Here is a 17,284-nt window from a genome sequence, read left to right on the forward strand (position 1 = left end):
TGTGGGCATGTCTCTGGAGGATAGTCTTGATTGCTCTTGGAGGGCCCTGCCTAATATGGGTGGCACCAATCCCTAGGCTGGTGGTCTTGTGCTGCATAAGAAGTCTAGCTAAACATAAACCATCAAGCAGCACTCCTCTATGGTTTCTTCTTTAAGTTCTTGCTTGAGTTCTGGTCTTGACTTCCCTCTACGATAGATTGTGGCCTGGAAGTTAAGCCAAACAAACCCATTCTTCTCCTAGATTGGTGTTTGTCACAGCACAAGAATGAAACCAGGGCAAGGAGTAGAGAATAGACCTTTGTGGGGTTTTAAAGTCTATCTACAAGGTTGAAAGAACAAGGTGAGATATTAAGGAATGTCCATGTGAGCCGAAGTACGTTCTTTTTTAAACAAGCACACTGAGATCTCCCTTATCTTCAAATATTAATGCAAATGTTTCCATTAGATGTTTCTTTTCCTTGAGGTTGCTCTTAAAGAGCAGTTGCAGCCCCGAGAAGCCCTTGAGTCTGCCTCTGTGTTTACAATATGTCGGGTTGGCAAATGAAACCCATTTTCGTAAAGTACACTCTGATGCTTTCCTTTTTTACTAGCTTATTCCTCTAAAGGTGCCAGTGCTGGCAAGTTGTAAATGTTTTATGGTGAAATTAAGAGTTTCTAAACACATTTTACTCGTCGTATCTCATTATTTCATCCCTCCCTAATAAGTTTTCATCATTTTAGCACCTGTGTAAATTAAAATTCCCCAGGAGAACAGGGAGGGCAGGCAGCAATTAATATGTTCTAAAAATTTGCTGAAAATTACCCAGTAATAGGGAGCCTAATGAATTCTGATGCTCGTGTTTTATGGATGCAATGCTAAAATGCCTCATCTCCGTGCTCAAACCCATTGATACTTCTGCTTCATGAATCACTGAAAAAACAATATGAAGCCATTTTCATGGGCTGCGGGGTTGTGGATCAAAGAGTCTTTGACTCTTGTGTGGGGAGTCTGGGATGTGAAGGTGATATTCATGTTGCTTTCTGTGAACTTGACTCCCAGAGATCCTCGGTGCCCTGCTGTCTGTCCTTTGCATCTGGGTGGTGACTGGTGTGCTGCTGTACCTTGCCTGTGAGCGCCTTTTGTATCCTGATTACCAGATCCAAGCAGGTATCATGATCACTGTTTCAGGCTGTGCAGTGGCAGCCAACATTGTGTAAGTCATACCATACTTACTGACTATTTGGCCTGTCTCCACTCTTATCTAGAGAAAGAGTTAGAAATAAATCCCCTGTGTCTAGAAGATGCTAATGTTCTGACATGGTATTTGAGTGCCACGATGACAGAAAATAATGTTGGTCACTAAAGATTAAAGAGTTTTAAAACATTGCCTCCAGTAATTATCATATTTGAAAATTTGCAACATGCCAGAGACTGGAAAAAGATCTTGTGATATACATATCAAACTGAATTTTCACAGTCCTCTAAACCCACAGAGTGTGAAATGGAAACTCAGCTATGTTAAATAGGTAGTGAGGAATTAGGATTCAAACGTAGAAGCACAGATTTGGAATGGAGCTTCCATCCACTCTGCTTTCTTGTGTGTGTTGATGATCTCATGGAATGTGGCTTCCAAATGGCTCAGTGTTTGTTAGGTAAGTAGATAATGAGTATTCAGATTGCTGAGTTGACAGAGACCTTAGAAATTATTTACTGTCATCTGGATTCTACATTTAAGTTAGCTTTTGCAGTATCTTTATAAAGCACTCTTCACCTTTGTGTAGTCATCCAAACCAAAAATGGAGGGATTTCTTCCCCATCAAAGTCTATTTTATCTTTGTAACATAATACTGCATGAAAAGTTGTTAGGGGAGAAAAATCCTTTCCACAGGTGCCTCCAGAAGGAACTCAGTCCTTCAAGCCTACCGTGGATGTCTCACCTCCTGAACTGTAAGACAATAAATTCACATTGTTTGAAGCGCCCCACAAATTGTGGTATTTTATTAATTCAGTAAAATGAAAATCATTTGAAGATTGAGCATCCTTGATGAACAACTTAAACTGACCTGAAACCCGGGACTTTGGAATATGTCTCATGCTCAAAATTCTGGGCCTTGGAGTGTTTTGAACATTTTGAGTAGTCAAATCAGGAATACTTAACCAGCAAATTTTATGTAAAAATTCACACACACACACACACACACATACACACACACACACACCAAGTATGTCAAGTATATCATCTTCCATCTTCCAGTACAAATTGATACATATTATAAGGTAGATTTGGCATTAAAGACTTGATAGTGGACAGTGGTTGAAGAAATAAAATGCTACTGACAGTGGGTTTTTTTTATTGTTTCTGTTGTCATTTTGGAGAGTGCACAATGGTATCTTTTCAATTGATAGATATGCTAGCATGTATGGTTTGAAAATGTGCTCTCAGGTTATTGGAAGAGTATTCCATTTAGACACCTCTATTTTCACCTCATAGTTTGTACCCAAAATATCTGAGCTGAAAGTTAAGGATGGTATTCGATGATCTGCTGTCATTGACTAGATCCTGTGTGCTATGAGTTAAGTTGAAACTATGCTTCATTTTGGAAACAGAATGCAGACAGATAAACGTGAATATATCTTGTCTAGGAGATAAATACTCAGATGTGTTCTGATCACTGGGGTAGTGGTGGTGGTGGCAATACCTTCTTTTAGAAGGAGAAGAGTATGTCTTAAAGTCAGTAGGAAGAATGAAAGTATTCATAGTTTCCAAAGAGTCATATGCCACGTGGGTTGTGTTAATACTGTGCAAAGATCAACCATAGTGTATCAACCAAGTTAATTACTCCATTAATTTGGGAGACCTTAAGAGTGGATTTTTATCTTACAATAGATAGTCTTAGTCAGGGTTTCTATTCCTACACAAACATCATGACCAAGAGGCAAGTTGGGGAGGAAAGGGTTTATTCAGCTTATACTTCCATACTGCTGTTCATAACCAAAGGAAGCCAGGACTGGAACTCAAGCAGGGCAGGAAGCAGGAGCTGATGCAGAGGCCATGGAGGGATGTTCCTTACTGGCTGGCTTCCCCTGACTTGCTCAGCCTGCTCTCTTATAGAACCCAAGACTACCAGCCCAGAGATGGTCCCACCTACAAGGGGCCTTTCCCCCTTGATCAATAATTGAGAAAATGCCTTACAGCTGGATCTCATGGAGGCATTTCCTCAACTGAAGCTCCTTTCTCTGTGATAACTCCAGCTGTGTCAAGTTGACACAAAACTAGACAGTACAGATACCATCTAGGTTTTCTTTTTACTGCATTGATTTTGAACATTGACCTGACAATTGCAAGTAGTTTTCATATTTAGAGAGACAGCTAACTGTCTGCTCTGCTTTTCCCAAGCAAGCAACCAGATGGTTATTTGTAGATAAAGGTGACTAGAATGTTTACTCTGGGAACTGAGAATGTGGGTTTCAAGTGCTGCTAGATACTGTGTTGTGGGAATATACAGAGATATCAGAACTGAAATTTAGGAGGAAATCTGCTCTTTGGGAACCCAAAAACCATAACAGAAAGTTCTAATAGCAACTGTGAAGAGAGTCTTTGATGAAAATTGTAGATAGAGCTCTGAAGTGAAGATATTTCTGCTTAACTTTCGAATTGCTATTTGTCTAAACTAGACTCCTATGATGGTCAACTATAGTGATAATTTTTAGTAGATATGAATACAAATTGTGTGTGTATGTGTGTGTGTGTAATGCTCTTTCTCTCTGCTACAAGTGTATGCTAGGGAGATATCATGTCCAGTTTGTGGTACAAATATTAACTGTGCCTAAATATGTGTTCCTTGTCATCTTAAAATATAACAATTTAGAGAATGAATGACAATGCAATGAGCTTTAATAACAGATCCAGAGGCTCTATTTACAGCCAGCCTGTCTGGGGCATGTGGAATGGTAACTTACAGTTGACAGTGAATTCCTATCCAAATACTGACAATCTGAAAACTGCATTATGGAATGATTGAGCCTTGGTGGGTAGCTTGGATTCTGCTTTCAGTGATGGACTGAGATTTAGCAGATATGTTACACATACAGGATGTGTTTCATTCTTTGTCAGTTTGCTTGGAAGATGAGTGCTAAACTTTGCAATATGTTGTAATATGTGTGTATATATACAAGCATTTTATACGATATCAAATGATTTCAGTCCCTGCATGGATAAGTATATATTCAGATACAGTATACTTTGCATTGGCCATTAGAAAATTATTCAGATTTAAATAATCTTTCAATTTTAAATAAAGGACAGGTGGGGTGGGGGTAGGGGCATCCCGGTGGAGACAGAGTGGGGTGAGAAGGAGGTGTGGGTTTTGGAGCAGTCAGATGCTGGATGGGTGGGGTAGGGGATGAAATATGGAGTGTAAAAAATAAATTAAAAATAAAATAAAATTAAAAAATAATCTTTCAAATGAAACAAATTAACTTAAGTTAAATGAAAGATTCCAGCTTTGGGAGCAAGAGAGCTCTATGTAAGTTGCCAGGGGAGTCAACACTCCAAGGAAGCTGTGAGTCTTAAACCACAGTGACAAAACAGTGGAACTTACATATTTGGGACAACTAACAGTTATCTCATTGTACCAATGTTTGATTTTCATAAAAGCAGTAATCCTTTTCACTTTTACCATGAGACAGAATAGTTATGTGGGTGAATTCTCCAGAATAAAAGGGGGTACATTTTGGAAATATTTCCTTTTGAGAGTTTTGAAAAGTTCTAAGGTATACTTATATTCAAATGTAAGTCCAACATAGTATATCTTAGTTTATTTTAATTAACTGACAGGTTGAGTGATAAATGCTCCTGATGATGCCTCCATTATGTTGTATAAACTTACTGCGTGTCAGGAACATTGTTATCTCTTTCAGACTAACTATGATTTTGCACCAACGGAACTTTGGCTACAACCACAAGGATGTACAAGCTAATGCCAGTGTCCGAGCAGCCTTTGTGCATGCCCTGGGGGATGTATTTCAGAGCATCAGTGTGCTAATTAGTGCTCTCATTATCTACTTTAAGGTGAGTGTGTTTAGTAATCAGTGATTCTCTGGATGTAGCAGCATCAAAACTAAGCCTCAAATACCACCAATGCTAGCAGCCTGTGTTCACTCGCTCAAACCATTTTACAAAGTTAAAGCTAACAAATCCTGAAACCACAGTCTTTCCTGGATTCCAAAAAGCTGTTTGTGCTTCATCTGTTGGGCTTTGAGTCTGCCAAGAAAGACGCTTTCGATATGGTGTTAAGATGTAAACCAATGAAATCATGGACACCTTGAGTTTCTTCAGATGTAAACGATGGAAGAGATCTAAATGGCTGATCTAAATTATGCTTATTGTCTGAAAAAAATGTATGGAATGAATTCAGAGACACAAACCAAGGTAGAGATCTGGCACATTCTGCTATTTACAGGTATCTTTACTGAAATAAATATGTCTGATCAAGTATTTTACCCATTCTTAGTATCACTGCCAAGAGTCATGTTTCTTAAATATTTATCTATGTATGTTTTATTAGTTATGTCCAGTAATGTCTCTGAGTAAGTATGTGCACATGAGTCTAGGTATCCACAGAGGACAGAGGAGTTGGATTCCCCCGGAGCTGGAGTTATTAGCAGCCTATTGTGACTGCTGAGTGTTGGGTTCAGGTTCTTTGGAAGGGCAGAATCTGCTCCAAATCACGGAGACACCTTCTCCAGCTTTCTGAGAGTTATATTTCTTGGGGTGGGGGCGGGGGCAAGGGAATCTAATTCGCTGTGTTTGGGATTTGTGCCTACTGCTTGGCTGGAGAAGGGTAGAACACGTGATTCATGGGCTGTGGGAAGCCACATGTGCCATTGCAGGGTGGCGCTGGTTACCGCTGGCCACCACGCATATATAGGCAGTAAAGTTTTTGCTCATTTATTCGATTTAACTGTGCTGTTTGGATCGCTTTTTCTACCTTCCTAAGAACATCAGAAGCCTCAGGTGTTAATTGTCTCAATGAGGTAATATGTGAGTCTCCTTCTAAAATTTGAAATAAAGGTTTTAATTCCGAAGTAGGGATCCTTAAATAAGGTCTAATCCAATTTATATCTCCTAATAGTTTTTGAAAATCATTTAGTGTCTTTAGATGATCTTTTCTAATACTAATCTTTTGTGGGGTGACACACCGTAAAGTAACAATGGCTCCTAAAAAATGACTAGCATTAGACTGCTGTACTTTTTCTGGTGCAATAATCAAGCCATTATTTTTTAAAGTTTCATTAAGCAAGCCATAAGCTTGCTGTATATTTTCTTCTTCAGGTCCACAAATCACAATATCGTCCATATAATGACAAATTTTTAAGGAGGGGAAACCATCCTGAACCGGTTGCAAAGCTTTTCCTATATATAACTGACATATGGTAGGGCTATTTGCCATTCCTTGTGGTAATACCCGCCATTGGTACCTTTTATCAGGCTCCATATGATTAATAGAAGGCAAGGTAAATACAAATCTAGGTTTATCTTTCTTATTTAATGGAATGGAAAAGAAACAATCCTTAATATCTACTACTATAATTCTCCAATCCTTAGGTAGAGCTGAGAGTAGGGGGAGTCCTCTTTGTACAGGACCCATAACTTGCATTTGTGTATTAATGGCTCTTAGGTCATATAACAATCTCCATTTACCTGACTTCTTTTTTACAACAAAAATAGGGGTATTCCAGGGTGATTGTGTGGGTTCCACATGTCCCAGGTCTAATTGTTCTTGTACTAATTCTTTAGCTGCTTTTAACTTCTCAGAGGGTAAAGGCCACTGAGGCACCCACTCCGTGTCCTCTGTACACTATGGAATGGGCAAAGGCTCCTCAGCGGCCCCTAGAAAAAACCCAGCCCTTTCTTGTCTGCTTTTTCTGTGACTTTAACTGGTGAAATTCTACCTTGTAAATTTTTTCCAAGACCTAGTCCAGGTATATATCCCATTCCTTTCATCATTTCCTTGCTTTTTTGAGAATAATCATTAGTCAGTATAAAGTTCATGGCTGACAACACATCTCTTCCCCATAAGTTTACAGGTAAAGGAAGTACATAAGGTTGAAAAAGCCCTGTCCTTCCTTCTTTATCTTTCCATTGTAAGGATTTTGCACTTATAGTTGGGGTAGCCTCATATCCTAATCCTTGTAAGCTACGTGTGCAGAAGGATCCTGTTGCAGCGTCGTTCTTGCTGGCGAGTCTGGGCGTGCTCAAGAATGGGCCCACTGATACTGTTCTCAGTGTGGCAGGAGCTTCTTTTATCCCAAAGCAGAACTCTGGGCAAAATGACAGTGGAGAAGGGTCTCTAATTCTAAACATGTAAGTACTCCTTGACAGAGATGTACGTTTGGGATGGAGTGAATAGGGAAAAAAAAAAGAATTGTTTACAGCTTTGCCATTTGTATCATGCTATGATAATTATCCAATTTGGAGACTATAATATTTTTTTTCCTAAAGTGTGAAAACATGTCAGTAAAAGGAAAAAACAAAAGGAAAGAAATACCTGACTGCTGAGGTTGGGGATGGGAGATTCACGTTAAAAGCTTGAAGTTAGTAAATAAATAAAAACTTTTAAAGTGAAATACAAACTTCAAGTCATAGGCAAAGGCAGCTTAAAATCATAAAGAGTAATAGTTTGAGTTTGCCAAAGAGGATGGTGAAAAAAGGCCTTCTAAACACAGCAAGGCTTGTCTAAGTATGAACTCATATATATTTGACAGCACACATAGGGCCTGCCAGGTCTGGTCCTGATGTAGCCTTAGTGCTGAGATGGGGAGTGGACACAGGTCCCATCTCAAACACAGAAGCTAGTTCCATTGATAACTTCTCACAAATGAAAAATTAGTTATTCTAAACAGTTATTCTCCAATGGAGTTTCCCTGGCTATACAAACCATACATACAGGCAGGCTACATGCCCATCAGTAAATGTCAAAACAGAATGAAAGCAATGGCAGTTTTGGAAGTTCTCTGTCTCATAATGCTTTGTCAAGCCTTTTGTCTTTTTAAATCTTACAGGTCCTTTGCACATGTTTTATAGCTTCTGACTTTGTATTTTATGAGATTTGCGTGTGTGTATATATTTATGTGTGTCTGTATCTATTTGTGTTTCTTGAGCTTTTGTTTCTGGCTTTTTTCTTACGTTTGTTTTGTCCGATTCTGTTTAACTCGTATTAGTATTAGTGTTAGTGTTAGTGTTAGTGTTAGTGTTAGTGTTAGTGTTAGTGTTAGTGTTAGTGTTAGTATTAGTATTAGTATTAGTATTAGTATTAGTATATTAGTATTGCCTGTGTATATCCTAATGAGAGAAAGGAAAGGTATGGGTTTGGGTGGGTAGAGAAGTAGAGACAATCCAAGAAGAGTTGGGGAAGGGAAACTATAATAGGAATATACTGCATTACACAATCTACTTAAATAAAAAAAGAAACAAAACTTTGCAATGCATTCTTAATAGACCACTTGCTTTCACTCATCTAAAAAGCTACGAATGTCATCAGATTATATCACACAGCATCTGAAATCCACAGCAGACTTTTCCCAGCTTTCCCACCCGTGCCATCCACAATATATTTGGCAAGTAATTTGATTTATGACTTTCTTTGTTGTGTAACTAATAAAATCCATGTAACACCTTAAAAATGAGTCCAGTTGCTGCATGCACAAAGGTCAGGTTTATGTTACATTTCCTAAAGGAAGTAGAGAATGGACTTTTCTGCACCACCGAGCTTCATCATAATTAGAACAGTACATATTTCACTCAATTTCAAGACCAATAATCAGCAGGGGTAGGGAAGAAGGGGGACAGAGATGGGGAGAGGGAGGAGGAGGGGGAGGGGAGGAGGAGGGGGAGGGGAGGAGGAGGGGGAGGGAGAGGGAGAGGGAGAGGGAGAGGGAGAGGGAGAGGGAGAGGGAGAGGGAGAGGGAGAGGGAGAGGGAGAGGGAGAGAGAGAAGCTCAAAAATCATGTTTGGTTTGTGCTTTAAAAGCTGAAATAAATGATACCCTTTTTCCTCCCTCGTCATAATTATGGTTGAAAAGTATTGACTAGTGTGATCATCTTTTCACACACTTCCATGACTACTGTGCTCTCTAATTTGAAAGCTCTGAATCAAGTAAATATAGAACATGCTTAAGAATACATTTCAGGAACCACCAGACTGATTTCCAGAGTGGTTGTACAAGCCTGCAATCCCACCAACAATGGAGGAGTGTTCCTCTTTCTCCACATCCACGCCAGCATCTGCTGTCACCTGAATTTTTGATCTTAGCCATTCTGACTGGTGTGAGGTGGAATCTCAGGGTTGTTTTGATTTGCATTTCCCTGATGATTAAGGATGTTGAACATTTTTTCAGGTGCTTCTCTGCCATTCGGTATTCCTCAGGTGAGAATTCTTTGTTCAGTTCTGAGCCCCATTTTTTAATGGGGTTATTTGATTTTCTGAAGTCCACCTTCTTGAGTTCTTTATATATGTTGGATATTAGTCCCCTATCTGATTTAGGATAGGTAAAGATCCTTTCCCAATCTGTTGGTGGTCTTTTTGTCTTATTGACGGTGTCTTTTGCCTTGCAGAAACTTTGGAGTTTCATTAGGTCCCATTTGTCAATTCTCGATCTTACAGCACAAGCCATTGCTGTTCTGTTCAGGAATTTTTCCCCTGTGCCCATATCTTCAAGGCTTTTCCCCACTTTCTCCTCTATAAGTTTCAGTGTCTCTGGTTTTATGTGAAGTTCCTTGATCCACTCAGATTTGACCTTAGTACAAGGAGATAAGTATGGATCAATTCGCATTCTTCTACACGATAACAACCAGTTGTGCCAGCACCAATTGTTGAAAATGCTGTCTTTCTTCCACTGGATGGTTTTAGCTCCCTTGTCGAAGATCAAGTGACCATAGGTGTGTGGGTTCATTTCTGGGTCTTCAATTCTATTCCATTGGTCTACTTGTCTGTCTCTATACCAGTACCATGCGGTTTTTATCACAATTGCTCTGTAGTAAAGCTTTAGGTCAGGCATGGTGATTCCACCAGAGGTTCTTTTATCCTTGAGAAGAGTTTTTGCTATCCTAGGTTTTTTGTTATTCCAGATGAATTTGCAAATTGCTCCTTCTAATTCGTTGAAGAATTGTGTTGGAATTTTGATGGGGATTGCATTGAATCTGTAGATTGCTTTTGGCAAGATAGCCATTTTTACAATAGCAAGATTATGCTGAAAGGACCCTGATATAGCTGTCTCTTGTCAGAGTATGCCTGGGCCTAGCAAACATAGAAGTGGATGCTCACAGTCGGCTATTGGATGGATCACATGGCCCCCAATGAAGGAGCTAGAGAAAGTACCCAAGAAGCTAAAGGGATCTGCAACCCTATAGGTGGAACAACATTATGAACTAACCAGTACCCCGGAGCTCTTGACTCTAGCTGCATATGTATCAAAAGATGGCCTAGGCAGCCATCACTGGAAAGAGAGGCCCATTGGACACGCAAACTTTATATGCCCCAGTACAGGGGAACGCCAGGGCCAAAAAAGGGGAGTGGGTGGGTAGGGGAGTGGGGGTGGGTGGCTATGGGGGACTTTTGGTATAGCATTGGAAATGTAAATGAGCTAAATACCTAATAAAAAATGGAAAAAAAAGAATACATTTCAGTTTAATCCCTGAATTATGAGGAACGAATTTCCAGATCCCCCCATTCCTTACTCATTGCAAATTTAAAACTTGGGTGACTGAGTCCCCAGGAAAAGCATCCTGCTTTTGAATTGAACACCCAGGGTCAGGAAGATCAATGAGTGGCAGAGAAAGAAAGATTCAGAGAATGTTACTTCTTTTATCAACTGGGGTCTTGATAGAAAGTTTGAACTCAGTTAACCCAGGATGCTGTGTTTTCCAGCCTGACTACAAAATTGCTGATCCAGTGTGCACATTTATCTTTTCCATCCTGGTTTTGGCCAGCACCGTCATGATCTTAAAAGACTTCTCCATCTTACTCATGGAAGGTAGGACTGCTTTCATCAGTATCCTCAGGACTGATGCTCTTTCCATTTGATCATAAAAGGGGTGACTGCCAGACATGTTCTTGGTTAATTTGTATCTATATTATAGAGGAAAATTAGAGTGATAAGAATTATTAATGTTTGGTTTCTGCCTCTGTGGAACTAATAGAAATACACACACACACACACACACACACACACACACATACTGTTAAATTATACTTCACAATGTAAAGATATCAAATATAAGCACTGAATACAATATTAGAGGGAAATAGTGCAGACGTATACTGGAAAATATCAAGGAAAGAAGAGACAAGATGGGTCTTTCTATTAGGCAGCAATATAGTTGAATGTTTAGGTCTCATGTGTCTCAAAGTACAAGCACACGGGGATGACATTTATTTATCCAGCAAGTGTTTGCAGAATGCTGTTAGATCATGTCCTTAAAATTAGATTTACTAAAATGAGCAAAGCAGTGAATGACACTCTCCTAATGGAGGGAGCTATACTTGAATAAAAGGAGAGATTGTCTAAACAATAAGAAAGAATAGAACAGTAAGTGCTATAAAGAAGAGCCGGGATTCTAACATGGCTGGGGAGGAGGGGTCAGCGAGCAGATGGGATTACAATGTCACAAGCTTGTTCTTAGCCCAGGGTAGGATCTTCTGTATGTGAACCTCATTGCCCATAGACAGTATGGTTCCCAGCTATTCTGCTTTGCCTGGCTGGCTCCATGGGTCTTCCTGTCAATCAGAAAAAGATGACAGAAGTAACTCTCACTGTCAAGACAGTAGCTCCTATGACTAAAGCTTCCTGGGAATGTCTCCCCACTGCATTCTACAGCTTGTTACTTTGTTTTCATTTGGCACAACCCAGTTGAAGAACTGCTGTTTTCTGAGATTCCCAGACTGCATCTCAGTAGTGATGTGTGACTGACATAAATTCCAGGAATAGTTCAATCTCAAAGAACAGGTAGTATTCAGGTGCAGTTGCAAATGCCTATAAGCTCAGCAACTTGGAGATAGAGGCAGAAGGATTGTTGTAAGTTCAAGGCCAATCTGGACTATATAATACATTCAGGCCATTCAGAGTTACATAGGGAGAGCCGGTTAAAAATAATTATAAAAATTAAAGCCAAGCTGATTGGCCAGTAGTCTTCCCATCTTCCCACGTGTTCTACATGATTTAGTTAAAAAGAAGAGTGTCTCTAATTATTACAGTCTGTTACCCAGACAGTGAATGACCTGGGCAGCTAACACAATGGGCAATTTGCAAACCAAATGGCTTATCGTTAGCATCTCCTCTTAGCACAGTTCCTGGAGTGACCACTGGATATCAATCTTTCACAGCATTATAATTTACAAAGGACAGACTTGTTCCACGAGCTCCCCACATCATTCATCATCTATGATTTGCTCATATTGGTCACATTTTACTATGCATATGATGCAGGTCAGAGAAGCATCACAATTTGAGAAAATTCACAGTAATTATAGTCAGAATGCAAACCCAAGATTTATGATAGCAAACCCCATGCTGTTTCATTATGCTTTGTAGAGCATGTGCAAAGATAATTAGGGAAAACACTGTTGGTATAATAACATCTTCAGGATGATTACTGTTGCTAGATGCTGCTGAGTAAATTCTTTGAGTATTTTGTCTGTGAACTTGACACTTATCAGTCTCAAAGCCTTCGGCAGAGGCAGATTTTTAAACATTTGAAGTACAAAACCAAAGAAAGGCACTGGATGCAAGTTGGTGTTCGGCTGAAGACTGTGCGGTCCACTTAGCTTTCATGGTGAGTATATTTAGGTAAGTAACAAGAGGGTCCTACGATTCCTTTGTCAGGTGTTCCAAAGGGCCTGAGTTACAACAGTGTGAAAGAGATCATCCTCGCAGTTGATGGCGTGATCTCCGTGCACAGTCTACACATCTGGTCACTGACTGTGAACCAAGTGATTCTCTCTGTTCATGTTGCTACAGGTCAGTGAGTTTTGCAAACACCCAGGCAAGATTCACTCCTTAGCCTGAAAAGTAGTCATTTCTCTTCCTTTTGCAGCTGCCCTTACTATCTATTGTCTGTCAAAACAACTATAAAATGTGTTGCTCTCTCTACTCAGCACCTCTGAAAACCAACCCACTTATCAATGTTGTCATAGCAACAATGATCCCAATTGCATCCTCTGAGCTGATTGCACAGAATAGAAAGACAGTGTAAAGGGCTAAAATGTTTCTCTTACTTTAAGTCCTTGGCTTCTGAAGAAATGACTTTGCCTATTTGTCTGGGTGCCCCCTTAGTCTAAATAGTAGAAATGAATTAGACAACAAAGAATCTCCATGGAGTGTCTCCTGTGTAAAAGATACTTTTCTGACCCTGAAGAAGAAAGAAGGGAGGTGGAGGCTCAGTTTTGAAATTCCAACAAGCTAGCAGATGTGTTGAAAGATGGTCAGACATCATGTGGCCATGCAAGACACTTCATAGAATAGACTCAAACCTGCTTTTTTTTTTTTCAAGTAGAAGGTAAGTGTGTCGTGATAAGTTTTCAGACGGGGAGAAATGGGAGGCAGGAGATTTTTCTCTTAAGAGAAACCTCAGGCCAATGTTAGTAATTAGGTTGTTAAAAATGACTCAAGATGTTACTTAGAGGCACAGGATTGGAAAGTCAGTGACAGTCACTTGAAGGCTGTTCTTTATCAGATGTCTTCATTTTCTCCAAGGGGCTCAGATATGACTTCCAGAAATTTACAACATCCTCTGTACAAATATTTCACCACAAGTATAGGAGTATAGCAAAGAATCAGGTAACCATGCAGGGAATTTGCAGCCTATTGATATTATTTAAGACCGGAAAAAAAAAAAGGATGGCAGTGAGGGTGGGTGCTCTAGGGAAGGCCTTTGGGGAGCTCTAAATGCTTCTGTGTTCCTGCCACTTGTCTTGATATAAATTCTAATTAAATCCAAGATCAGCAAGAGGGAGATCCCTGGGGGCTGGTGAGCAGGGTCCAATAAGACACAGGAGCTCAGTCTAGTTCTACTGCTTTCCAAGTCATGTCTCTCCTTCCATAAGAAGCTCCTACCAGTGCCAGACTACAGAGGTAACTATGTGGGAAGAGTACCTGTAGTAAGCGATACCTTGTTATACTGGGATGCATTGTCCGTGTGAACAGAAGTGAGTGTTAGAACCAACTGGTTCTTTTGAGGGCTCTGCCCTTTCTCTATCCTTCAGGTACCAAACCCTTGAAGGTAAAATCGGCTCCTGCTTCAGCATGTGCTCACATGCATGCGTGTGTGTGTGTGTGTGTGTGTGTGTGTGTGTGTGTGTGTGTGTATGTGTGGAGAGAGAGAGACAGAGACAGAGACAGACAGAGACAGAGACAGAGGCAGACAGACAGAGAACATGAATACATTATGACATTAACTGTGTTAATCTTCCTGTGGTTATCAACAGCTGCCAGCCAGGACAGCCAGTCTGTGCGGACAGGAATTGCTCAAGCCCTCAGCAGCTTTGATCTTCACTCTCTTACCATTCAGATAGAATCTGCAGCAGACCAGGACCCCAGCTGCCTTCTCTGCGAAGACCCTCAGGACTAGCTCGGTCACACTGTCAGCTTCCTGTGTTTCCTAGGCCATGATAAGATGCAGCAAAGTTTCTGCAATGCACAATGAGGCAGCCGTCGGAATAGATTTGAGAAAGTCATGATGATGCAATGTGCACACTCTTCCTTTGTATTTATCTCTATCCACCATGAACGAGGATGCATGGGATTTGTCGGCTTCTTGGATTATACACTAATCAGTAGTTGTGCTCAATTGTAGTATATATAGATTATTCCTAACTGGAGCTGAAATAACAGATGTTTGCAATCATAGGTAATGAATGATTCACTTGCCTACAATAGTGGGTATAGTTTTACTCGGAAATGCCTTTCTAGGAATCCACAGCATGAGAAACAAACATTTGAAGAGAATTTGAGGCCTTAGAATTTGATTCTGCCACCATACTCAATGAGATCTTTATTTTTTGTGAAACAGTAAAACTTCCCTCTTTTGACCTTGCATGTAAATTATGGTGTTGTGTGTGTGAAGTATTGAATTCTATTTTAATTCTATGTGCAAAGGGTATGGAAAAAGGAAAAAAAATCTGAAATTGCTAACTTTTGAATATTACCAAAATGTGTAATTTAAAAATGGAAGAAAATGAGGAGGCACAGAATGGGATGTTTCTTATCCAGGTCACACAGTAAGAAATTCAGTCAAAGAATCAGGACAACTCTCAAATTTTGCACAATACTTCTGCATTCCTATTGTTCAGTTGCTGTACTTCAGTTTTCAACAACATAACTTTTAGAATTTCAACTTAATACTATTACTAGGTGGATAGAACATAAAGATCAAAGAGGGGAAGTAATTTTAAAAAATGTTATTTATTCATATTTTTGATGCCAGATGTGGGATGAGGGCAGGGGAATAGCTTTGTTTTTTATTTCTGTAAATGAATTATACTAGGTCATTAAAGCAGAAACAAAAGTTTATAGAGCTCTTGGCTCTGGAGGCAGGGAATCTACACATGAGTGGCTGCTGCTGGGGATGGGAATGGATATTTGTAGACTCCCTAGGCAGAGCAGAGCATCACAGGGTGAGAGAGACAAGCATCCTGGCTTGCTTTTCTTCCTCTTCATATAAAGCCAGTTTCACTGGATTAGGGCACTGTCTTTGTGGTCCTATTGAACATTATCTCCCAGTGGTTTCACTCAGCAAACCAAGGTTAGATTAGGTTTCTACTCGCTTAAGAGTCTACCAGAGGCATTAAATTTCAACATTAGTTTTAGTGGGGTTGTTTAAGCTGTTATCAGTGAATGAAGCTGACTTTAATACTGGTACTCATAGCACTAATTTTCTTTTGTTGGGGAGACATACACTACACATATGCAAAAAGCTGAGACTTACTAAAAGAAATAGCCAATAATCTGAAGGAAGAGAGGCTGTGAAATTAAGGCAGGTTCATGAAGACTTTCTTAGATAAAACAAAATTTGATGGAAACAACAACAACAACAACAACAACAACAACAACAACAATAACAAATATGTGCTAGCCCAGTGGAATGTAGGAGGAGCCATGATCTATAAGAACCAAACCAGGTTGAGACCCATACAACAAGAGGGTGCCCACCTCTGACACTGCCTGGTCAGGCCCCATAGCCTTGATAGCCCAGGGACTTAGATAGAACAAAACATGACTGATAAATAAATAAATAAATAAATAGACAAACAAAAACTCAATAAAATGATTCTTACTGATAGCCTGCTCTACTCATAGATTGGTACCTCGCCCAACTTTCATCAGAGAGGCTTCACCCAGCAATGGATGAAAACAGGTGCAGAGACCCACAGCAGAGCTCAGAGAATCCTGCAAAAGAGGGGGAGGAAGGATTATAGGAGCCAGAGAGATGAAGGACACCACAAGAAAATGCACAGGATCATTTCTGAGTTCATTACGGCTCATAGAAACTGAAATGCTAACCAGAGAGCCTACATGAGAGGCTCTCTGCACATATGCTACAGCCGTGTAGCTTGGTCTTCTTGTGAGTCTCCTAACAGTGGTGGGAGTAGGGGCTGCCTCTGATTGTTTTGCTGGATTTTGAGACCCTCTTCCTCATGCTGGGTTGCCTCCTTTAGCCTTAATAGGAGAAGAGGTGCCTAGTTTTACTACAACTTCATATACCATGTTTGGTTAATATCCATGGGAGCCTACCCTTGTCTGAAGAGAAAATGAGAAGGAGTGGATTTGGGGGGGGGGGTATGTAGAGGGGAGGAAATAGGAGGTGAGGACAGGAGGGAGGGGAAACTTCAGTCAGGATGTAGTAGTAGTAGTAGTAGTAGTAGTAGTAGTAATAATAATAATAATAATAATAATAATAATAATAATAATAAAGAATTAAATCAGGGAGTGAGCACCCTGAAGAATTTCGTGCATTGGAGAACACGAAGAAGGTTCTTGATGCTACTGGTGCACTAAACAGATGAATTAGAGACCATGAAAAAAATGAACTTGGAGAGAAATGCAAGCCAAGTCAATATGCAAGATCTACCCTGAAGCTTACCTGTGCATTCCTTGGAATACATTTCTCTATGTTCTCTGTTTCCCTCTCCCTCTCCCTCTCCCTCTCCCTCTCCCTCTCCCTCTCCCTCTCCCTCTCCCTCTCCCCCCACTCTCTCATTTTGACCAAATAACCTGTTTCAATGGTTAGCTATTTCAGCAGAAGTTTGTA

General features: G+C 40.1%; 1 protein-coding gene across 1 annotated transcript in view; it reads left to right on the forward strand.

Moving 5' to 3' along the window:
• Slc30a8 (solute carrier family 30 (zinc transporter), member 8) overlaps window positions 1-15,139 on the forward strand; it is a 40,246-nt gene extending 25,107 nt beyond the window's left edge. Inside the window, exons 4-8 of the mRNA NM_172816.4 lie at window positions 1,040-1,193; window positions 4,901-5,051; window positions 10,908-11,013; window positions 12,862-12,996; window positions 14,463-15,139. Of these exons, the coding sequence (NP_766404.1) occupies window positions 1,040-1,193; window positions 4,901-5,051; window positions 10,908-11,013; window positions 12,862-12,996; window positions 14,463-14,605 (689 nt within the window). The 3' untranslated portion in view covers window positions 14,606-15,139. The remainder of the gene's footprint in view (window positions 1-1,039; window positions 1,194-4,900; window positions 5,052-10,907; window positions 11,014-12,861; window positions 12,997-14,462) is intronic.
• Window positions 15,140-17,284: the final 2,145 nt, after the last annotated feature.

This window comes from Mus musculus, chromosome 15 (genome assembly GCF_000001635.26).
Source record: "Mus musculus strain C57BL/6J chromosome 15, GRCm38.p6 C57BL/6J".
NCBI classification, from domain to species: Eukaryota; Metazoa; Chordata; class Mammalia; order Rodentia; family Muridae; genus Mus; species Mus musculus.